The sequence below is a fragment of the Ranitomeya variabilis genome, chromosome 2 (genome assembly GCF_051348905.1).
Source record: "Ranitomeya variabilis isolate aRanVar5 chromosome 2, aRanVar5.hap1, whole genome shotgun sequence".
In the NCBI taxonomy this organism is placed as follows: Eukaryota; Metazoa; Chordata; class Amphibia; order Anura; family Dendrobatidae; genus Ranitomeya; species Ranitomeya variabilis.
In genome coordinates, this window is record NC_135233.1 from 618747645 (window position 1) to 618772004 (window position 24360).

At 45.9% G+C, this 24360-nt stretch overlaps 1 protein-coding gene and 1 long non-coding RNA gene across 6 annotated transcripts in view; one reads left to right on the forward strand and one right to left on the reverse strand.

The window, feature by feature from the left end:
- Window positions 1-24360, reverse strand: part of LOC143807368 (uncharacterized) — a 163236-nt gene that overhangs the window by 27031 nt on the left and 111845 nt on the right. The gene's annotated exons all lie outside the window — the stretch shown is intronic.
- CA5A (carbonic anhydrase 5A) overlaps window positions 4380-24360 on the forward strand; it is a 54091-nt gene continuing 34110 nt past the window's right edge. For 3 of the 5 annotated variants that reach the window (XR_013221709.1, XR_013221710.1, XM_077288822.1), the window contains exon 1: window positions 17797-18049. Coding sequence is in view for 3 of the 5 variants with exons in the window: in XM_077288822.1 (XP_077144937.1) it covers window positions 17800-18049 (250 nt within the window). In the remaining 2 variants the exon portion in view is untranslated. Of the gene's footprint in view, window positions 4554-17796; window positions 18050-24360 lie in introns of those variants that run through there. The other 2 variants (XM_077288825.1, XM_077288824.1) reach the window with 2 other exon arrangements.

The window sequence follows — 24360 nt, forward strand, 5'->3', positions numbered from 1 at the left end:
GGCGAGAGCTAATAACCCGGGCCCCTGCAATTTCCCTCAGACTAGGGAAATCCTGACTGACCGTCTACATGAAGTTTACACTGATGGTGTGCATGTCCAGGCCTCGAACCTCACCCTGTCTCCTGTTTCAACCCCAGGCTGAAACCTCCGCCCACCACCCAGTGAAGAGGTAATACACCAATACCCACAGTTAGCACAGACAAGGATAAAGGAAAATATACACCACGCCGCAGTCACTCAGGAATACACTATAAATGTGCAGGGCAAAATAAATACAAATATAGGAAGGAGTAAATAAGACAAAGGAAAATACACCACCAGCAACGAATCTTTAACAACCAGCTCACCACTCCAGACCAAGATAACAACTCACAAGACAGAAGCTATAATCGGCGACGCCCAATGATCAGGAGAGCTATTTAAAGGCAATGGGCATGGCCCAGCTTCCAATCCGAGGATCAGGTAAGTTAACCCCGGAACAGCTAGATAAAATCTAGCCGACACCAATGAGCAAATAGTGGTCAAAAGCGGAATTACCGCTGTCTGTCGAACGACCTGGTCTGAACAGCGTCCGACATGACAATCACATTTGAAGTCACTTTGAGGGGCCTATATGATAGAAAATAACCAAGTGTGACACCATTCTGAAAACTGCACCCCTCAACGTGCTCAAAACCACATTCAAGAAGACTATTAACACTTCAGATGTTTCACAGGAATTTTTGGAATGTTTAAAAAAACATGAACATTTAACTTTTTTTTTCACAAAAAATTTACTTCAGCTCCAATTTGTTTTATTTTACCAAGGGTAACAGGAGAAAATGGACCCCAAAAGTTGTTGTACAATTTGTCCTGAGTACGCAGATGTCCCATATGTGGGGGTAAACCACTGTTTGGTCGCATGGCAGAGCTCAGAAGGGAAGGAGTGCCATTTGACTTTTCAATGCAAAATTGGCTGGAATTGAGATCGGACGCCATGTCGTGTTTGCAGAGCCACTGATGTGCCTAAACAGTGTAAAACCCCCACAAGTGACACCATTTTGGAAAGTAGACCCCCCAAGGAATTTATGTAGAAGTGTGGTGAGAACTTTTAACCCCAAGTGTTTCACTACAGTTTATAACGCAGAGCCGTGAAAATAAAAAAATATTTTTTTTCCACAAAAATAATTTTTTAGCCCCCAGTTTTGTATTTTTCCAAGGGTAACAGGGGAAATTGGACCCCAAAAGTTGTTGTCCAATTTGTCCTGAGTACGCTGATACCCCATATGTGGGGGGAACCACTGTTTGGGCGCACGGGAGTGCTCGGAAGGGAAGGAGCACCATTTTACTTTTTCAACGCAGAATTGGCTGGAATTGAGATCGGACGCCATGTCGCATTTGGAGAGCCCCTGATGTGCCTATTTAGTGGAAACCCCCAATTCTAACTCCAACCCTAATCCCAACCCTGACCACTCCGCTAACCCCAACACATTCCTAACCCTAATCCCTACCCTAACCACACCCCTAACTCAAAACACACCCCTAACTCTAACCCCAACCATAGCCCTAACTAAACCCACAACCCTGACACACCCCTAACTCTAATCCCAACCCTAATCCCAACCGTAAATCCAAACCCTAATCCTAACTTTAGCCCCAGCCCTAACCCTAACTTTAGCCCCAACCCTAATGGGAAAATAGAAATAAATACATTTTTTTTCATTTTATTATTTTTCCCTAACTAAGGGGGTGATGAAGGGGGGTTTGATTTACTTTTATAGCGTTTTTTTTAGCGGAATTTTATGATTGGCAGCAGTCATAGACTAAAAGACGCTTTTTATTGCAAAAAATAGTTTTTGCATCTCCACATTTTGAGAGCTATAATTTTTCCATATTTTGGTCCACAGAGTTATGTGAGGTCTTGTTTTTTGCGGGACGAGTTTAAGTTTTTATTGGTAACATTTTTGGGCACGTGACATTTTTTGATCGCTTTCCATTCTCATTTTTGTTAGGCAGAATGAACAAAAACCAGCAATTCAATAATTTCTTTTAGGGGGAAGGGGGGGTTATACCATTCAGCATTTTGTAAAATTGATAAAGCAGCTTTATTCTGCGGGTCAGTATGATTACAGCGATACCTCATTTATATAATTTTTTTATGTTTTGGCGCTTTTATACAATAAAAACTATTTTATAGAAAAAATAATTATTTTTGCATTGCTTTATACTGAGGACTATAACTTTTTAATTTTTTCGCTGATGATGCTGTATGGCAGCTCGATTTTTGCGGGACAAGATGACATTTTTAGCGGTACCATGCTTATTTATATCCGTCTTTTTGATGGCGTGTTATTCCACTTTTTGTTCGGCGATATGATGACAAAGCGTTGTTTCTTGCCTCGTTTTTTTTTTTTTTTTTTTACGGTGTTCACTGAAGGGGTTAACTAGTGGGACAGTTTTATAGGTCGGGTCGTTACGGACGTGACGATACTAAATATGTGTACGTTTATTGTTTGTTTTTTTTGCTTACAGTACATAAAGAAATGTATTTATTGGAACAATATATTTTTTTTTTCTTCATTTAGGATTTTTTTTTTTTTTTTTTTTACACATGTTAATATTTTTTTTTTACTTTATAACATTGCCCCAGGGGGGGGACATCACTGTATAGTGACAGATCGCTGATCTGACACTTTGCAAAGCTCTGTGTCAAATCAGCGACAGGCAGTGCTCCAGGCTTGCTGACGCCTGCTGAGAGCCACCTTCCTGCAGGACCCGGAAGGCCCCCCGCTGCCATCTTGGAACCGGGGCCTGCAGGGAGGAAGACGGAGGAGACACTCGGAACAACTCGATCACATGTTCCGAGGGTCTCAGGGAACCACGCAGGGAGCCCCCTCCCTGCGCGATGCTTCCCTATGCTACAAGAACGCTGCGATCATGTTTGATTCCAGTGTTCTGGGGGTTAATGTGCCAGGAGCGGTCCGTGACTGCTCCTGGCACATAGTGCCGGATGTCAGCTGTAATAATCAGCTGACACCCAGCCGCGCTCCCCCCGTGAGCGCGGCTGATCTCCTATAACGTACTATCCCATCCCTGGGAATTAAGTCCCAGGCCACCTCGACGGGATAGTACGTCAGATGGCAGAAAGGAGTTAAAAAGTAAGTGAAACTTGTAAAATAAATGTAAATGCTGGAAGAAGAGACCGGACAGGAGGTATCTCAGCAAGAGGTGAAAATCAATGCATAAAAAAATCTCCCTGATCTTTTAAATATTTTACTACTATAATACTGCCCCTATGTACAAGAATATAACTACTATAATACTGCCCCTATGTACAAGAATATAACTACTATAATACTGCCCCTATGTACAAGAATATAGCTACTATAATACTGCCCCTATGTACAAGAATATAACTAATATAATACTGCTCCTATGTACAAGAATATAACTACTATAATACTGCCCCTATGTACAAGAATATAACTACTATAATACTGCCCCTGTGTACAAGAATATAACTACTATAATACTGCCCCTATGTACAAGAATAAAACTACTATAATACTGCCCCTATGTACAAGAATATAACTACTATAAAACTGCTCCTATGTACAATAATATAACTACTATAATACTTCCCCTATGTACAAGAATATAACTACTATAATACTGCCCCTATGTACAAGAATATAACTACTATAATACAGCTCCTATGTACAAGAATATAACTACTATAATACTGCCTCCTATGTACAAGAATATAACTACTATAATACTGCTCCTATGTACAAGAATATAACTACTATAATACTTCTCCTATGTACAAGAATATAACTACTATAATACTGCCTCCTATGTACAAGAATATAACTAATATAGTACTGCCGCCTATGTACAAGAATATAACTACTATAATACTGCTCCTATGTACAAGAATATAACTACTATAATACTGCTCCTATGTACAAGAATATAATTACTATAATACTGCTCCTATGTACAAGAATATAACTACTATAATACTGCTCCTATGTACAAGGATATAACTACTATAATACTGCCCCCTATGTACAAGAATATAACTACTATAATACTGCCCCTATGTACAAGGATATAACTACTATAATACTGCCCCTATGTACAAGAATATAACTACTATAATACTGCTCCTATGTACAAGAATATAACTACTATAATACTGCTCCTATGTACAAGAATATAACTACTATAGTCCGCAGTCACATTTCTATCCGGCTCCCTGAAATCTGCGGACTTGTTTCCACTCCCAGAGTAAGTTGGAACCAATGATGAGACCTGGGTGGAATATTAACTGAGCTGCTGAAAACAAATAGACACTCGGCATCTGAGTATATATGGGAGAAGCGCTCGGTGTCCTGGACAATTCCTCCAGCCTCTGATGACCCGGCTACTGTAGGTCGCAGTGATGAGGGCGAGATCCATCCTTACTCTCTGCATACAAATGGCAAAATGCGTCTCACGTCCACAGAACAGGAAACAATTCAGACACTGCAGTTTGGCTGCATGTTCTCTCCAGCACAAGGATGCAAACTGTGAGTAACTGAGTACACCCATATCTGACCAGGGCCCCTGACTGCACCGTAGGGGCCACAAATACAGAACATGCACCCACAGGGCTGTACGCTGACCATAAACGTAGCACTAGTCAATCTCTGATTGACCCTTTAAGAATAAAGGTCCCGGGGACAGCAGGAAGGTCCCCATAAGACTAAAGTCCCCATAAGACAAAGGTTCCTATAAGACAAAGGTCCCCATAAGACAAAGGTCCCCATAAGACAAAGGTCCTTATAAGTCAAATCGCCCTCGGTGCAGGTGCCTTTTTGGCAGAATAACAGTGATATTTTATGTTATTTTGCAGCATAATTTCAGCATCCAGAAGAATCTCGCCGGTTTGTGTTCGTACATTTTTTTTCATTTGCATTTAAAGCGATTGTTAACTTCCAAGAATGACAAATCCTTTTCGGGGGTCTTTCAGCTGTTATCCCAGGCCAGCGCCATAGAAATCAATAAGTAGCTTTCTTCACAACATGCTGTATCATAGAGGAATTATTTCTGGTGGCACAATGTGGCGGCACACTGTGAGTCTATGGCTCCCAATGCAAAATCACCAGTATCTAGGGCAGCGATTGCAGGAAAGTTACTTGTACCGCGACATTTCACGGAGGTGAGGAATGAAGCGTGATTGGGGTACAGACGGTGTAGTCACAGAGGGGCATGGATATACCTTTAAATAACCTGACCGCATCGCAGGACTAACTCCCCATTTACCTATCCTCCAATATACCCCTCCTATATGAGCCACGGTTTGCACTACAGAAAGTATCTGACGGACGTTGAATTGCGTCACTTATCAAGCTGTGTTAGGCTAGTTTCACACTAGCGTCGGGAACAACCCGTCGCTGTGCGTCGGGCCGACGGTCCCGACGCTAGGGTGGTCTCCGCCGCACAACGGGGGCAGCGGATGCATTTTTCCCACGCATCCGCTGCCACATTGTGAGGTGCGGGGAAGTTCGGGGAGGTGGGGGCGGAGTGGACCGTTTTTTTCTCCCGACGGTCCGCTACCACACGCCCAAGCGTCGCAAAACGGACGCTACGTTTGGCAATGCGTCGCAAATGCGTCGCTAATGTCAGTCTATGACGAAAAAACGTATCCAGCAAGAACTTTTGCTGGATGCGTATTTTCGGCAAAACGACGCATTTGCGACGTATTGCAGTTAACGCTAGTGTGAAACTAGCCTTACTGTTTACTTACAATGAAGGTTTTATCACCTGGTGATTATCATTGCTGTGCCTATCAGGTCTGACTCCACCCCCTCCTGTGATAAGCAGCTCACTGTCTATGGACAATGTGCATAGAGAGGTGGTGGGAGCAACATTCTGAGCTGTTTCATGATAAATCTAAAAACTCTGATTATGTCAGAACGGAGGCACCCAGTAAACTAAGTAATACATTGTTACATTCAGCTTCTCTTTGCTGCTCTCAGAATAGGTAGCAAAAACCTGCTGACAGATTCCCCTTAATAGAAATATCACCGCAAGTTTTTCCTTCACTTAGATTCTGGGGTGTCTCACAACTCAATGAATATTGAAATAAGGAGGCTCCAAGTTCTCCACCAGCCGAGAAAGTGTTCAGTGTCTCCCTGTGACTCATTTTGTGGATTTTGTGACTCATCTGTTTTTTGGAATAATTTTCTTTCTAAATGATCATTTTCATAACACAAGTAATAAAAGAAAGAAGGAAATAAAGAACATGGAAGTCAGTAATATCAAAAGAGAACTCAAATATAAAGGTTCCAGAAGCAATCAAGGCCGTAATATAGGATGTATATCGCCCATAACAAGCAGTATTATAGTATGTTCCTGTACATAGGAGCAGTATTATAGTAGTTATATTCTTGTACATATGAGCAGTATTATAGTAGTTATATTCTTGTACATAGGAGCAGTATTATAGTAGTTATATTCTTGTACATATGAGCAGTATTATAGTGTTATATTCTTGTACATAGGAGCAGTATTATAGCAGTTATTTTCTTGTACATAGGAGCAGTATTATAGTAGTTATATTCTTGTACATAGGGAGCAGTATTATAGTAGTTATATTCTTGTACATAGAGGCAGTATTATAGTAGTTATATTCTTGTACATAGGGGGCTGTATTATAGTAGTTCTATTCTTGTACCTAGGAGCAGTATTATAGTAGTTATATTCTTGTACATAGGGGACAGTATTATAGTAGTTATATTCTTGTACATAGGGGGCTGTATTATAGTAGTTCTATTCTTGTACACAGGAGCAGTATTATAGTAGTTCTATTCTTGTACATAGGGGCAGTATTATAGTAGTTATATTCTTGTACATAGGCGCAGTATTATAGTAGTTATATTCTTGTATATAGGAGCATTATTATAGTAGTTATATTCTTGTACATAGGAGCAGTATTATAGTAGTTATATTCTTGCACATAGGAGCAGTATTATCGTAGTTATATTCTTGTACATAGGGGCAGTATTATAGTAGTTATATTCTTGTACATAGGAGCAGTATTATAGTAGTTATATTCTTGTACATAGGAGCAGTATTATAGTAGTTATATTCTTGTACATAGGGGGCAGTATTATAGTAGTTATATTCTTGTACATAGGAGCAGTATTATAGTAGTTATATTCTTGTACATAGGGGCAGTATTATAGTAGTTATATTCTTGTACATAGGAGCAGTATTATAGTAGTTATATTCTTGTACATAGGAGCAGTATTATAGTAGTTATATTCTTGTACATAGGAGCAGTATTATCTTCTATATATATAATTGTCTAAGGGTTTTTCTGTCTGTCTGTCTGTCTGTCCTGGAAATCCCGCGTCTCTGATTGGTCGAGGCCGCCAGGCCTCGACCAATCAGCAACGGGCACAGCATGGCGACGATGATGTCATAAAGGTTGCCTCGACCAATCAGCGACGGGCACAGTCTGCCACGAATTCGCCTCGACCAATCAGCAACGGGCACAGTATCGACGTAGATGTCATAATGAGTGCCATGGCGACGATGATGTTGGAGCGCCCCCACACCGCCGCAGGGCCGAGGGGTACCCGGAGCCGGGTCTCTAGGTCTCAGTCCTGGGGTTGTCACGGTGGCTAGACCCGGTCCGTGGCCCTGTCTGTCAGTGGGGGACGTCCGGTGCAATAAGTGGTGTATTAACGGTGTAGCGGTGCAGTTGTGGGGTGCAGGTCGCGGTAAATAACGAGGACACCAGGTTGCAGTCTCTTTACCTCTTTACTGAAGCTCTCTGGGTCCTCAGTCCAGAATACGGCTCACCAGGCTGCGCAAGTCCGGCCGGTCCAATGGCACTTCCAGAGCTCTCCTTGCAGGTGGAAATCGGTGCCTTCCTTCTAGCGCTATGTGTTGCAGTCCTTCCCTGCTGTGCTTACGGAAAGTACCCCACAACTGTTGTGTCTGTTTCTCGTGTTCCCTCACAACAACTTAATTCGCAATGATCTTCCTCGTCCCTCCAGATACTATGGTAGGAACGCACCCGTATGACGTGGAGGCTCGGAGATCTTCCGGGACTCTATCTGCGCCCCTCTCCTGTTGGTACCCCCCTTTGCCTTCCTGGGTGATGCGTGAGACAGTCCGCCTAAAGCTAACTGCCCTGCCGTAGGTCTGAGGTATGGCTTGAAACTCTTTACCTCCTCGGCGTTCCGGCCACCGGTAGTGCGCCTCAGTAAGGTGCTGCCTCTTTCAGCACAACCCTCACTGGTATCTCCTTTCGCTTGATTTCGTTTCTCACTCAGCACAATCTATCTCGCTTCTTAGTCCTTTCTTGAGTCCCGCCGCTTCCAGGAGCCTGCGCGGACCCGTTACGTTCTTTCAATGCCAAGCCTCTGCCAGGATCCCACCCCTGGCAGAGACCCTACAGTCTCTCCCTTCACAACACCCCCTGCCACAGGGTGTTGCTCCGTTCAATCCCGTCAGCGTTCTCTCTAACTTCCTGCCTGACCCCCAGTTTACCCACTATGGTGGGGAGTGGCCTAATGAATAGCACCCTTAGCTCCCCCCGGAGGCCCAGCTGTGAAATGTATTGGTGACTGTGATACCTGCTCAGAGAACTCCTTCAGTGCCATCGAACGCACCATGGCCCCCCTTAGTGGCTGAGCCATGATACTGCAACGACCAGGACTCTGGGGCGCTGCACTCCCCCCTGGTTAAACACAGTACTCCGGGACTGGGAAGAAAAACAACAATACAGGTTAGCAAAAAGACATACAATTTTGTTGAGTGCAAATAACAATAAGTATACTTAAGTAGGCTTCCCTTTATGGGAGGTGAGGACACTTTTAACGTTACAAACATAATCAACATTATAAATTACAGAGCATAAATAACTTCTGTTACCCAACCGGGTATTCTACTTAGTGCAATTTTTGGAACAATAACTTAACATTGCCTTTAAGAAACTCACACTCTTAGTCTATCAAAGGCCTTCCTATAATCACATTATAAGGCATTTCAACTTTACATTCTCCTTCTTGTGGACCTGCAGGACCGCCTGTCCCTACGGCACCAGACCTACTGCCTCTCCTTTCTTTTACAGGACCGCCCTGTTCAGCCAGGGCCTACTGCCTTTCGCTACTATACACAGTATAGACATAACATTCCTTTCATTTAAAGAACTCTGAGCCCGCTCTACTCGGCTCCTTTAAGGACTCACTCTCTAACCCCTACGGGTTCACTCTCTGTCCTTAGTAACAAAGTAACTTTTCAATGGGGACGCGGGGTTTACCTTCTATCCTCACCTTCATTATTACTTCTTTTACTTTCAACTATGCAGGCTTCTACATCTACCCTTACGGGCTCTCTGCATCTTTCCTTTCTACAAAACATTATTCAGATTTCACATTTCAACAACTTCAACACATATAACTCGGCATGTAAAACAGTTACATTTTCTTTTTCAAGGCATCATTATCACATTACTGTTCGGTAACAGTATCTCTTTCAAATTTACTTCGTCACATCCCCTTTAAGAGGGGACCAAGTCTTTCTGAGGTAGCTCGTCTTCTCAGCCTACCAGTCTTATGCAAAGTTCCAGCCCGGGATCTTCACAAAGTGTCTTTAACTAGGACTAGTAGGAAAGGTTTCTTCGCAAAGTGTCTTTAACTAAAACCAGTAGAGAAGGAATCTTCGCAAAGTGTCTTTTGGCTCAAACCAGTAGGGAGCACCCTTAAGAAGGTGCAAACTATTTACAAGGGAAGTTCGAATCATGCACAGTCCATGATTTCTGCAGTTCTTTAAACTTTTGTGCAAAAACTTCAGAAAAGGAAAACAAACAAAGAGGATCCCGGGTTAACAGAGGGATCCATTAACCCTAGACGGGTTTAGCAGCAAACAGGAACAGTTAAAGGAATGAACAGTTAACTATTTACATTTTCATGGTATCGAGGTTTATTCTTCTTCTGGTGGCTTGGGTTCCTGGAACCCAACCGCCGTGGTGCCAGTGTCCGCGGTCCGGACATGCAGATGGACTCGACTGGCCAACTCTGGGGCTGCTACTAGGCGTACTGTTGCAATGGTGACAAGATCGGGTACTCCCGGGACCAGGTCTGGGGTAGCAAGTGCTGCGGCTCCAGACATACACCGCCGAACATTCCGTGCATACCACCCAAGGGGGTTCAAGTGGCGGCTGTAGGTCACTGGATCCCCCTTTTGTAACGGTTCTCCGCTTCGGCCACAACAGGGAGCCCTCACATTACAATGTGCAACAAAAACATCAGTATCCAGTCCCGGCTCGTGTATGAGGCCCCACCCCCTTTTTACATGGTAGGCCAACACAGTGCCCCGCCTTACCGCGTCTCTGTCATCCCATGCCGGGGGGGGTTGTTGTACTTTCGATGGGCCCATCGACTCAGCTCCTTTCCGTCCTTTCCACTGTAGAATCAAGCACTGTCTATATTGTTCCCATGTAAGCACCGCAAGAGTGGACCCGTTCTCCCGGGATCCATCCGCTCTAAACCAGGGGGTGTCCCAGCGAAGAACTACTCCATCTAAGCTCACATCCACGGGTTCCCCCACTCCTGTCGACAGCGGTGGCACCATCCTCCCTAGGTCATCGGGGGATAGCACCATTAGCCCTGCCGAAATAAGTCGCTCCCTACTGCGATGGAGGTGGGCCATGGAAGCGGGCTCGTGAAGGGGAGCAGGGGCGTCGGCCATACCTGCGCCTAATGTGGTTCCATCGGTGTCGCTCCGGTCCGTTAACAAGGACGCTGGAATCGGCTGCAGCCCGGACCGGGGCCCCGCCAATGGGATGCTCGGATTCTGCTCCGCTTGCAGTGGTTCCTCCTCCTCTAACTCCAAGGTCGGGATTGGTGGACATAGCTCCGCTGTCGGATCCGCAGGCTTCCGGTCCGTCTCCGGTGAAGAAGGGCAGGCCGGAACCACTTCTTCCTCGCTCAGGCACTCGCCGTTCATCATCGCTGCCTGATAGTCGCTGGCAGTGCATGCACCTAACTCCGCCATTTCTCTGAGGTCGGGCTTCTCCGTCGCCAGCTTCCCGCCGTTGCATCTCAAGGGGTGTTTCTCTTCTGTTTTGGGGCAGGTCATCTCTTTGCAGCCAGAAGTGCAGGGGGCGGTAGCCATTTCTCGCGCCACACTGGGAGTCTCCGCCCATAACACACCCTCCTTCTCCTGGGGTGTAGCAATGGCGGCGCCTTTTGGCGGGAACTTCTGGCGGCCAATGGCGCAGCACAATCTTGCAATAAAGTACAGTAAATCACAGTCTCTAGGCACACATGACCTGATTCTTCAGGCTTAAGTAGATCCTGTTCGTGACGCCAAGTTTGGAGCGCCCCCACACCGCCGCAGGGCCGAGGGGTACCCGGAGCCGGGTCTCTAGGTCTCAGTCCTGGGGTTGTCACGGTGGCTAGACCCGGTCCGTGGCCCTGTCTGTCAGTGGGGGACGTCCGGTGCAATAAGTGGTGTATTAACGGTGTAGCGGTGCAGTTGTGGGGTGCAGGTCGCGGTAAATAACGAGGACACCAGGTTGCAGTCTCTTTACCTCTTTACTGAAGCTCTCTGGGTCCTCAGTCCAGAATACGGCTCACCAGGCTGCGCAAGTCCGGCCGGTCCAATGGCACTTCCAGAGCTCTCCTTGCAGGTGGAAATCGGTGCCTTCCTTCTAGCGCTATGTGTTGCAGTCCTTCCCTGCTGTGCTTACGGAAAGTACCCCACAACTGTTGTGTCTGTTTCTCGTGTTCCCTCACAACAACTTAATTCGCAATGATCTTCCTCGTCCCTCCAGATACTATGGTAGGAACGCACCCGTATGACGGGGAGGCTCGGAGATCTTCCGGGACTCTATCTGCGCCCCTCTCCTGTTGGTACCCCCCTTTGCCTTCCTGGGTGATGCGTGAGACAGTCCGCCTAAAGCTAACTGCCCTGCCGTAGGTCTGAGGTATGGCTTGAAACTCTTTACCTCCTCGGCGTTCCGGCCACCGGTAGTGCGCCTCAGTAAGGTGCTGCCTCTTTCAGCACAACCCTCACTGGTATCTCCTTTCGCTTGATTTCGTTTCTCACTCAGCACAATCTATCTCGCTTCTTAGTCCTTTCTTGAGTCCCGCCGCTTCCAGGAGCCTGCGCGGACCCGTTACGTTCTTTCAATGCCAAGCCTCTGCCAGGATCCCACCCCTGGCAGAGACCCTACAGTCTCTCCCTTCACAACACCCCCTGCCACAGGGTGTTGCTCCGTTCAATCCCGTCAGCGTTCTCTCTAACTTCCTGCCTGACCCCCAGTTTACCCACTATGGTGGGGAGTGGCCTAATGAATAGCACCCTTAGCTCCCCCCGGAGGCCCAGCTGTGAAATGTATTGGTGACTGTGATACCTGCTCAGAGAACTCCTTCAGTGCCATCGAACGCACCATGGCCCCCCTTAGTGGCTGAGCCATGATACTGCAACGACCAGGACTCTGGGGCGCTGCACTGTCATAAAGGTTGCCTCGACCAATCAGCGACGGGCACAGTCTGCCGTGAATTCTGGAATCATCATTGTCCATATACTACGGGGACATACATATTCTAGAATACCCGATGCATTAGAATCGGGCCACAGTCTAGTAGTGGTTATATTCTTGTACATAGGAGCAGTATTATAGTAATTATATTCTTGTACATAGGACAAGTATTATAGTAGTTATATTCTTGTATATAGAGGCAGTATTATAGTAGTTATATTCTTGTATATAGAGGCAGTATTATAGTAGTTATATTCTTGTACATAGGGAGCCGTATTATAGTAGTTATATTCTTGTACATAGGGAGCAGTATTATAGTAGTTATATTCTTGTACATAGGGGCAGTATTATAGTAGTTATATTCTTGTACATAGGAGCAGTATTAAAGTAGTTATATTCTTGTATATAGGAGCAGTGTTATAGTAGTTATATTATTGTACATAGGAGCAGTATTATAGTAGCTATATTCTTGTACATAGGAGGCAGTATTATAGTAGTTATATTCTTGTACATAGGGGCAGTATTATAGTAGTTATATTCTTGTACATAGGAGTAGTATTATAGTAGTTGTATTCTTGTACATAGGGAGCAGTATTATAGTAGTTATATTCTTGTACATAGGAGCAGTATTATAGTATATTCTTGTACATAGGAGCAGTATTATAGTAGTTATATTCTTGTACATAGGAGTAGTATTATAGTAGTTATATTCCTGTACATAGGGGACAGTATTATAGTAGCTATATTCTTGTACATAGGGGTAGTATTATAGTAGTTATATTCTTGTATATAGGGGGCAGTATTATAGTAGCTATATTCTTGTACATAGGGGCAGTATTATAGTAGCTATATTCTTGTACATAGGGGTAGTATTATAGTAGTTATATTCTTGTACATAGGAGCAGTATTATAGTAGTTATATTCTTGTATATAGGAGCAATATAAATAGTAGTTATATTCTTCAAAATAGGGGCAGTATTATAGTAGTTATATTCTTTTAGATCGGGGGTAGTAGAAAAGATGTCAGACAGTAGTATGAATGAATAAAGTTTTTGTAGTTGAACAGTGATTTGTTGCAATTATGATGTGGATCTGTCTCCTTTATGACTGTGTATATGGTTATATACGTTGATTGTTACGGGTAAACATTGTGTCTTCTCTGTGTCAGGTCAGAGATTTTACTAGTAATTAGGAGAAAGTTCATGTACAGCGGCCTCAGCCTTGAGGCTGTGTGCACACGTTGCTGATTTTTCGCAGTTTTTTCGCGATAAAAACGCTATAAAACCACAAAAAAAAGCATACAATATGCATCCCATCATTTAGAATGAATTCCGCATGTTTTGTGAACATAAACGCATCGTGGTAAAAAACGCAGCATGTTCATTAATTTTGCGGGTTTTTTGCGGATTTCCCACTATAAAATGGATTGGGAAATGTCCGGAAAAAAACGCATCAAAAACGCGGCGTTTTTTTCTCAGGAATTTTCTGCAAGAAATCCTGAACGTGTGCACATAGCCTGAATGTTCACCAGTTCTCTCCGTCCTGAGCTTCCTTTTCCATGTTTTGTGACAGAGGAGTTGTTACACGGCACAGACAGAACTCCAGCAGGCAGGCTATGTGCACACGTTGCAGATTTGGGTGCAGAATTTTCTGCACAAAATCTGCATCTCCTGGCAGAATCCACAGCTGCGTTTTTTGCGCGTTTTTGATGCGTTTTCTGCAGTTTTTAGATTTCTGTTAATGGAGGGGTGCAGAAATGCTGCAGAAACGCACAAAAGAAGTGACATGCACTTCTTTGAAATCTGCAGCGTTTCTGCGCGGATTTTTCTGCACCATGTGCACAGCTTTTTTCACATTGATTTACATTGTACTGTACATCACAGGGCAGATCTGCAGCAGAAAAAAAAAGCTGCAGTTCTGTACTAAATCTACACTAAATCTGCATCGTGTGCACATAGCCTTCTAAGTGTAATAGAACAGAAGAGGCTCCTGCGCCATCTATCTGCTTCTCCGGACTGAATACAGACTACCTACCACCAGCAGTCGCCTCAGGAAAAGGAGTATTGATCAGATCTGGGACACTGTGTCTCTAGGTGTTCGGTAGGGACTGATTTTTTTTCTCAGGTGTTCTCCTAGTCATATCCCAGTTGTTTCAGCTTTTTTTTTTTCATCTTTTTTTTCACTAAAGCAAATATAAACTGCTCGAACCTTTTAATCCATTTACTCTTAACAGTGTTTCTATCCATTGATTTGATGGAAAACGAGTATAGCATCAGGTGTCTTACTTTCATTTATGTGTCATATATATAAAAAATAATAACATAAATATAGAAAATAAATAAATTATAATAATAATGTCTCACGGATCACTGTAGACTTTAATGTCAGAGTATGATCCGCAAAAAGTATGCGAATAGGACAAACTCCGGACCGGACTAGAGACACAGACCCGTTTTTAAAACTGATGTGTGTAAGGCCGGGGTCACACAATTCACGCGAGTCTCTCACATCAATACCCGGCTCTGCCGCCGGCACTCGGACCGGAGCATGTGATGCATGTATTTCTATGCAGCTGAACGCTCCGGTCCCGAGTGAAAAAACTGACCAAGCACGGACAGTACTAGGACCAATGTTATTTAAAGGGGTTGTTCACTACTGTGACAACTTTTCTCAATCCATGTTTCCTTTCCCCTTTCCGGTGTCGGCTCCGTTCCAGCGGTTTCAGCACTTTCTGGTTTCTGTTTTTTTTTCTCAGACCAAATATTCGAGTGTAAACATTCACACTCTGCGCTATTCTATTCCATGTATCAAATAAGAGTCTTTGACTGTGAAAAAAAAAAGGATCTCATGAATGAATCATCCAGTATCCGATATTCACAGCTACATTGCAATTCTTTATCATAAGAACCTGGGTTGTACATTTTAATACCTGCAGATGTATAAAATTGAAATGAAAATCATGGTTTTTTTTTTCTCTGTGAAATTTGGAAGATTATTTTTCCACACTTGTGTGCACTCTGCCTGACAGAAAGTATCACCCGTCCGTTTCTGTGCGACATCTCTGTTACGATTCTGAGCTTAGAGGGGGCAGCAATGGTCTGTACTGGAAGGAATATTTGGGGCACAACGTGGCTCCTCGTCCCTTCATAGAGGGTAAACCAGATCATCCTGGAAATATGAGGCTGTGGTCCGGACTATAAAAAGCTTAACTCCATAACTCCATGACTTACTCTCCTTCCCTCAGGAAAACAAACGATAACTGGAAACGTAAACATTTAGGTATTTCTGTTATTTCTCCCTTTTTATTTTAGAACTGTTTTGCCTATTTGTTGTATTTTTACCTTTTATTTATATTACATATTTATATTTGTATATCGAAGCCTAAAATCTTTAATAAGTTGATCCTTGTTTGCTCTAAAGACCCTATAGCCTTTATGAGGGGGTGTGATCTTTTTGATGGTCTGACATTAACCTAGATTTCGGGGACTCATCACCCCGTGGGTTTGATGAGTGATGGCACCGTAAGAAGCCGGGGTGTGCTGCGTGTGTAGGGGTGGGCCGCGTGTGTCGGGGTGTGCCGCGTGTGTCAGGGTGTGCCGCGTGTGTAGGGGTGGGCCGCTTGTGTCGGGGTGTGCCGCGTGTGTCGGGGTGTGCCGTGTGTGTCAGGGTGTGCTGCGTGTGTAGGGGTGGGCCGTGTGTGTAGGGATGGGCCGCGTGTGTCAGGGTGTGCCGCATGTCAGGGTGTGCCGCGTGTGTAGGGGTGTGTCGGGGTGTGTCGCGTGTGTCAGAGTGTGCGGCGTGTCGGGATATGCCGCGAGTGTCGGAGTGTGCCGCGTGTGTCGGGGTGTGCCGCGTGTGTCAGGGTGTGCTGCGTCTGTCGGGGTGTGCCGCGTGTGTCGGGGTGTGCCGCGTCTGTCGGGGTGTGCCGCGTGTGCCGGGGTGGGCCGCGTGTGTCAGGGTGTGCCGCGTGTGTAAGGGGTGTGCTGCGTGTGTCGGGATGTGTCGTGTGTGTCGGGGTGTGCCGCATGTGTCGGGGTGGGCCGCGTGTCGGGTGTGCCGCGTGTGTCGGGGTGTGCCGCGTGTGTCGGGGTGCGCCGCATGTGTCGGGGTGTGCCGCGTCTGTCGGGGTGTTCCACGTGTGTTGGGGTGTGCCACGTGTGTCGGGTGTGCCGCGTGTGTTGGTGTGTGCTGCGTTGTCGGGGTGTGCTGCGTGTCGGGGTGTGCCGCGTGTGTCGGGGTGTGCCGCGTGTGTCGGGGTGTGCCACGTGTGTCGCATGTATGATTGATGCTCAGTCTACAGCGTGGAACGGAGGCTGCACGTGACAACTATAATAAAAATAATAATAATAATAATAGTAATAATGGAAAAGGCGAATTATTCCTCCTGTCATGTATTTTATGTGTCTAACCAATAAATACAAAAATATTTAAAAATTGGAAATGTATTTCGTCACTTTGAATAAATGGATTAAAGGGATGTTTCAAGAACCAAAAGTGATCTCTTATCCACAAGTGTTCACACTGCGCATTAGGTAGAAAATGTCAATAAAAGTGCTGAGGAAATGTTCAGAAGAATAAGCATTTTTTTATGCAAAAATACATCGCCGTTCACATGTTCAGGCTTCCTCCTCCAAATCGAGGTAATGCTACGTTCACATTAGCGGCGGGCGCCGCATGCGTCATGCGCCCCTATATTTAACATGGGGGCGCATGGACATGCGGTGCACTTGCGTTTTGCGCCGCATGCGTCACTGCGGCGCCCGCGTCCGGGCGCAGAGGACGCAGCAAGTTGCATTTTTGCTGCGTCCAAAATCAATGAAAAAAAGGACGCATGCGGCGCAAAATGCAGTGTTGTGCATGCGTTTTGCTGCGTTTTTGTTTGCGTTGTGCGTTGCGGCGCCGACGCTGCAGCGCACAACGCAAATGTGAACGTAGCCTAAAACGTGTTGCCTTCTGCATAAAATGCCACATAACCTACATTTCTATCGCAAAAGTAGCAGCGTTCGTGTCAGCAATCTTATTTATGAGGGTTAACAGCTTCTAGACGCTAATAAGAATGTTTCAAGTCACTAGCAGCAAGCTCTGACTGCCAGCAGCCTGAATTTCTTGTGACTACTCCCAGAAATGCACTGCGGCACGACCACACACGTGACTTCCGCGGCACGTGACGGGAAAGAAGTTGAACGCCTGCGCTGATTGGCTAGTTGGCTCTTTTGCGTTCCATCTGGCCCATGGCTGTGATTGGCTGAGATCAGAGGACCTGCGCTGTGATGCTGAACGTGACGTACGCGCTGGTGGGCGGGGTCTCAGGTGTTGTTGTTTTTTGTGGTTGCTGGCAGCGCTGCGGCTCCAGTGTCCCGCGGGAGGCTGACATGGCGACTCGGGGCTGCAGGAGGCTCCTTGCACAGCTGCTGGCCCCTGGCTGGACGGGAAGGGCCCCCAGACCGAGCAGCCCGTACCCGGTGCCCTCCAGGGCGTGCAATATCTCCGCCTGCTCCTACAAGCTGAGAAATGTGGACTGTGAGTGACAGCTGCACTGTGTCCTGGGCTGCAGGGTGGGGGCAATGCGTTTATTCAAGGGGTTGTTTGCCAGTTTCTTTGCATAACTGTATGTATTTTTGGCTGCAAATACTTTTTGCAATTGGATGTAATGAATAATGTCGCCCCGTTTGGCTGCTCTGGCCGCTGTGAGCTAACTGGGGAGCCATCAGTGAGCTCCGATGGGAGAGGTAGGCTCATTTCTGTCTTTTTCTGTGCTCAGACTGCATGAAAGCCGAGTGTGCGGGAAGCAGGGAGCCTGGAAGAGAAAACCATGAACAATAGTCATGGATCCAATAGCCCCAAATCCCTGGCTCTATGGTGGTCCGCAGAGGTGGGCGACTCTGGGAACGTGACAGCGGGATCTGTGGGCGACCTGCAGCTCACGGACGGGGCGCAGTTTCTACCGGGGTCATTTAGTCCCCTGTGCCGATCGGTCTGAGCACGGCTCGAAAAGCGACGCCGTCCATGGCACCGCTGGTCCCCTGTATTTCCCTGCAGTCCCCAGATGTGAGGGGTCTGCAGGGTGCTGTATCTCCGCCAGGGTGGGGTCCTATGGGAGCGTATGCCTCCAGCATATACTGTAGCCCCGGATCAGTGATACATTGTATCTGTCACTAGTGGGGTATAGCCCCTCTGCAGTCGGCTCTGAGGGTCCGGGAGGAATCTCGTCACCACCCCAAGAACAAACCCACAAAGTGAGAACCCCATAAATGTGATTGTGCTGAAGGATAACTGTCACCACATTCCTGCCTCACCCGGTGCAGTAAAAAGGGCGCAGCTCCGACCTGTCACCTCCATAGTGCAGCCAGTGGTGTGTCTGTGTGATGATACCTAGGGGGGGGGGTCGCCCTGTGTGATGATACCTGGGAGGGGTCACCCTGTGTGATGATACCTAGGGGGGGGTCGCCCTGTGTGATGATACCTGGGAGGGGTCACCCTGTGTGATGATACCTAGGGGGGGTCGCCCTGTGTTATGATACCTAGGGGGGGGGGTCGCCCTGTGTGATGATACCTGGGAGGGGTCACCCTGTGTGATGATACCTAGGGGGGGGGGTCGCCCTGTGTGATGATACCTGGGGGGGGGTCGCCCTGTGTGATGATACCTGGGGGGGTCGCCCTGTGTGATGATACCTGGGGGGGGGTCGCCCTGTGTGATGATACCTGGGGGGGGGTCGCCCTGTGTGATGATACCTGGGGGGGTCGCCCTGTGTGATGATACCTGGGGGGGGGGTCGCCCTGTGTGATGATACCTGGGGGGGGTCGCCCTGTGTGATGATACCTGGGGGGGGGGTCGCACTGTGTGATGATACCTGGGGGGGTCGCCCTGTGTGATGATACGTAGAGGGGGGGGGTCGCCCTGTATGATGATACGTAGAGGGGGGGTCGCCCTGTATGATTATACGTAGAGGGGGGTCGCCCTGTATGATGATACGTAGAGGGGGGGGTCGCCCTGTATGATGATACGTAGAGGGGGGGGGTCGCCCTGTATGATGATACATAGAGGGGGGGTCGCCCTGTATGATGATACATAGAGGGGGGGTCGCCCTGTATGATGATACGTAGAGGGGGGTCGCCCTGTATGATGATACGTGAGGGGTCGTCTTGTGTGATGATACATGGGGGGTCGTCCTGTGTGATGATACGTATGGGGGTCGCCCTGTGTGATGGTAGGAGGGCCGGTATCTGTACCTAGTAGTGAAAGATAATTTGAACCACTGCGCTACCCACGAAAAGAGCAAAAAAACTTGACTGACTTGGTAAGGAATCAGTTATTGAATATAAGAGCCACTTGTTCCGTTAGAAGAGGGATAAAACCTGATTGTTGTATATTACTGAAAGGGATATCATAAAGTCAATGAGATAATGTAAATAAGATAGTACAAATAGATAATAGAGGATGTTGTATATACACACTTACTTGTTGTGTAAAGCTGTTATGTGCTACACTGTGAGGTGTTCCTGTGTGGATACTAATATTAATCCTTCCATAGGCTTAGGAAATATTTCTGAGAAGAGATAGTATATGGCGTATTATAGAACATAAATATACAACCTCAACCTAATATTAGTATAAATATCGATTTAGACTACTCACTGCTTATGTAGGGCTCTGGCGGCTGCACCTGTAGTGCTTGCTTGCCGCAGTGTGGTGAACCGGTGCTAATAGGGAGAGGGATAGAATGGTGATGTAAACGATCTATCGTGATGTGAACAATATGTCCTAGAGCTTTGAGAGAACTGGCGATATCAAAGGATTTAAATTGTCTGTTCACTCACCATATACTTGCTGGAGTCAGCGCTTGTATGTGTAGTTGGTAGCGCTGATAGCGTCCGGCAATTGGTGGTACAGGGTGATACCAAGGGTTTCCTGCAGAGGCGCGTCCCAGCGAGAGCGCAGGAGCGCGGGAAAGCACCAGCGCCTCGCGTGCCCCGGCCGGAAGCAACGCTGAGGACGCGGTGGTGAATTGGGGGCGGAGCTGATGTGACGTCACACAGAGTAAGGACGGGAGCGTGGTGGAGACAAGCTGCCTACGCGTTTCGAGGGTTAACTTCCCTCTTCGTCAGGGCTATGTCTCCACTATAGGGATCCGTCCTTAAATAGTCGCCTAATTGCTAGATAAGCGCCCTTTGGAACCCCTGATTGATGATTGGCACCATGATTAAAGCTAATTGCTCGCATTTAGTGAACCCTGATTACCAATTAACCTGATGGTTTGAGCTAAAACTGCCGGATAGTGGGTGAATGCTGTTAATCCGTAGTTAATCCGTAGTTATGGTATAAAATAGTAGAAGGAACCCAGGGCTCCATATAATCATAAACGATAAATACTTCTACATATACCATTAGGTATTTACATAAATACTAAAAAGACTTTTATTGATTTATAGATTAAAAGCTGCTATACTTGGAATAGATATGAATTATATAAAAGTTAAAATTAATTTTTAATCTTTTAAAATGATAAACAGACCCAAAATATATAAAATATAAAAATAGTATATAATAGAAAATAGAGATAACCGAATATCACATCTAGCCATCCCCTATATTTATTAGAGCCTAAGGGGATTAGCAAGATTTGAATATGGATAAAAAATATTTTTTGTAGTCCTGACGATAATCATGTAGATGACTCATGAAGAAGTAGTATAAAAAATATACCCATGATGTATAACTAAAAATGTATAATAGTAATAACCTCCAATCACACAACCCGCTTGCATATCTCCGCTAATATGTATAATGAGGTTAAAGGGGAGGGGGGGGGGGGGGGGCAATTTAAAAGGCATATAGTTCTATTTCTTGGTTTAAGCCAGTCGGAGCCAGACTATCTAAGGTGAATATCCATCTGCACTCCACACGAGACATGGCTTTAATATAGTCACCCCCTCGGGAATTGCGTGGGACCACTTGAATGCCCCAAAAGGATGTTCCATAGATGGAGTGATTATGTTGTTCCAAAAAATGTCGAGATAATGGATGTCCTATGAACCCCTTACTGATGTTATTAAAATGTTCATTAATCCTATCCATTAGTCTTCTTTTTGTACGGCCTACATAGATCTTTCCACACGGGCATTTTAATATATAAATAACCCCTGTGGTCTGGCAAAGTAATATACCGTATTTTCCGGCGTATAAGACGACTGGGCGTATAAGACGACCCCCCAACTTTACCAGTTGAAATATAAAATCTTCTTAAAAGTCGGGGGTCTTCTTATACACCCTATGTCGTCTTATAGGGCCGGTGAATATGTGCCTTTTGGGGGGGGGGGGGAGTGATCCTGATGACGACGAGGGGGCGTCTCACAGGAAAGTGAGTATCCCCCATTACCTTATCGTAGCGGTGCAGCGTGGGGGTCTCAGTGCTGGGAGTGGCGGCGGCGGCTGCTGTGCTCTGGTGCGGCGGCTGCTGTGCTCTGGTGCGGCGGCTGCTGTGCTCTGGTGCGGCGGCTCCTCTTCTGTGTGGGGCCTCTGTGCTGTGCGGTGGCGGTGGCGGTGGCGGCGGCATATCTTTATCCAGTTGGGGCTCCTCCGGCATCTCCTTAGCCCTGGAGGCCCCGCCGCAACTCCATGAGTGCAATGCAGCGGCCATTTTCCCGGAGGCAGCTCAATAGGTGCGATGCGGTGGCCTCCGGGAAAATGGCCGCTGCTCAGATTCAGATCTCGTCCCGAAATCTCGGGACACGAGATCTGAATCTGAGCAGCGGCCATTTTCCCGGAGGCCACCACATTGCACCGATGGAGTTGCGGCGGGGCCTCCAGGGCTAAGGAGATGCCGGAGGAGCCCCAACTGGATAAAGATACGCCGCTGCCGCCGCCACCTCACAGCACAGAGGCCCCACACAGAAGAGGAGCCGCCGCACCAGAACACAGCAGCCGCCGCCGCTCCCAGCACTGACACCCCCACGCTGCACCGCTAGGATAAGGTAATGGGGATTACTCACTTTCCTGTGAGACGCCCCCTCGTCATCAGGATCACTCCCCCTCCCCACCCACCATATACACCGGCGTACAAGTCGATTCCCGGCGTATAAGACGACCCCCGACTTTTAAGAAGATTTTCGGGGGTTAAAAAGTCGTCTTATACGCCGGAAAATACGGTAGTCATGGATGGGATATTCATTCATTTCGTTAGCATCCTTAAAATTGGTGCGGATCTCTTTCTTATTAGAGACTCGTCTACAGCATGTGCATTTTCCACATGGCATGAAACCTTGTAGTTTTACTTTGGGATCAGTTAGACATGTCTGCCTTTTGTTATTAAGATTTTTGATGGGAAGTACAGATTTCGTGGTTGATGCAAGTAAGAGTCCCAAGTTTTGTGCTTTGGTATAAACAAACTTGGGTTTTGTAGGTAACAGATCACCAATACACTTGTCCCCTTTCAAAATGGGCCAGTGCTTGTGGATAATGTTTATGAAACGTCTATGGCCTGAATGAAATTGCGTTATTATTGGGACTTGCCCTATTTGTTCTTGTATAGTAGGGGGATAGCAGGTGGTTGTGGTTTTGTGAATTAAGGAGTCCCTTGGCATGGTTTCTACTTCTGTTTTTGTTTTATTAAGAGTGGATCTATCATAACCTTTTTCCTCAAATTGTGCTACCAAGTAGTCACTTTCCCTACGATAATCCTCAACTTCTGTACAATTTCTTCTGATTCTCAGGAATTGGCTTTTTGGGATATTAGAAAGCCATACTGGCAAGTGGCAACTGCTAACATGAATGTAGCTGTTTGAATCCACTTGTTTGTGGAAGCCCTTAGTAATTAATTTGTTCTGTTCTACACAAATAGTTAGATCCAAAAAATTAACGCTAGTATGACTAATGGTGGGCGTGATCTCCAGACCATAGTTATTGGAGTTGAGGCTGGAAATAAAAATTTGTAAGTCTATTAGTGAACCATTCCAGATAAAGAGGATGTCATCTATGAAGCGGTGCCAAATTTGAAGGCCTTTTCGGAGATGACCGTTCTTATAGATAAACTCGAGCTCCCACTTTCCTACATATAGGTTTGCGAAACTAGGCGCGAACCGCGTACCCATAGCGGTCCCGTGAGTTTGCAGATAATACTGTTTTTCATATAGAAAATAGTTATGTTTTAGAATGAACTCAATGCCCTCAATTATGAACTGGATTTGTGTATTCTTATAGGTACCTAGATTGTTCAGAAAAAATTCTGCCGATTGACAACCCTTTAATGGATCAATTACAGTATAAAGGGACTTGATGTCCAGAGTTCCCAGGATAAGGCCGCTTCTCCATTCTATTGTTTCCAAAATCTGTAGAGTGTGTGTGGTGTCCTTTAAGTACGCAGGCAGTAGTGACATACACTTTTGTAAATGGGTGTCCACGTACCTGGATAGGTTGGCTGTTAAACAGTTTATACCCGATATGATGGGTCTTCCTGGTGAATTATCTATACTCTTGTGTATTTTAGGAATATGATAAAATATGGCTGTAGAGGGGGTTCTGTTGTTTATAAATTGGTATTCTTTTTTATTTAAGACACCTAAAGTTTTCCCTTTTACAGCCAATGTGTTAAGTTCTTTCATAAATTTTGATGTGGGATCAAAAGTCATTTTTTTATATGTTACTGTGTCGCCCAACAGGTTTAGGGATTCATTGTGGTACTTCATATAATCCAATACGACAATACCACCCCCCTTGTCCGCCGGGCGGATTATGATATTGTTGTTCTCCTGTAATTGGATAATAGCATTTCTTTCGCTAGCGTTTAAGTTATGTGGAGCATATTTGGATTTCTTTTTGTACGTTTTTTTGATAT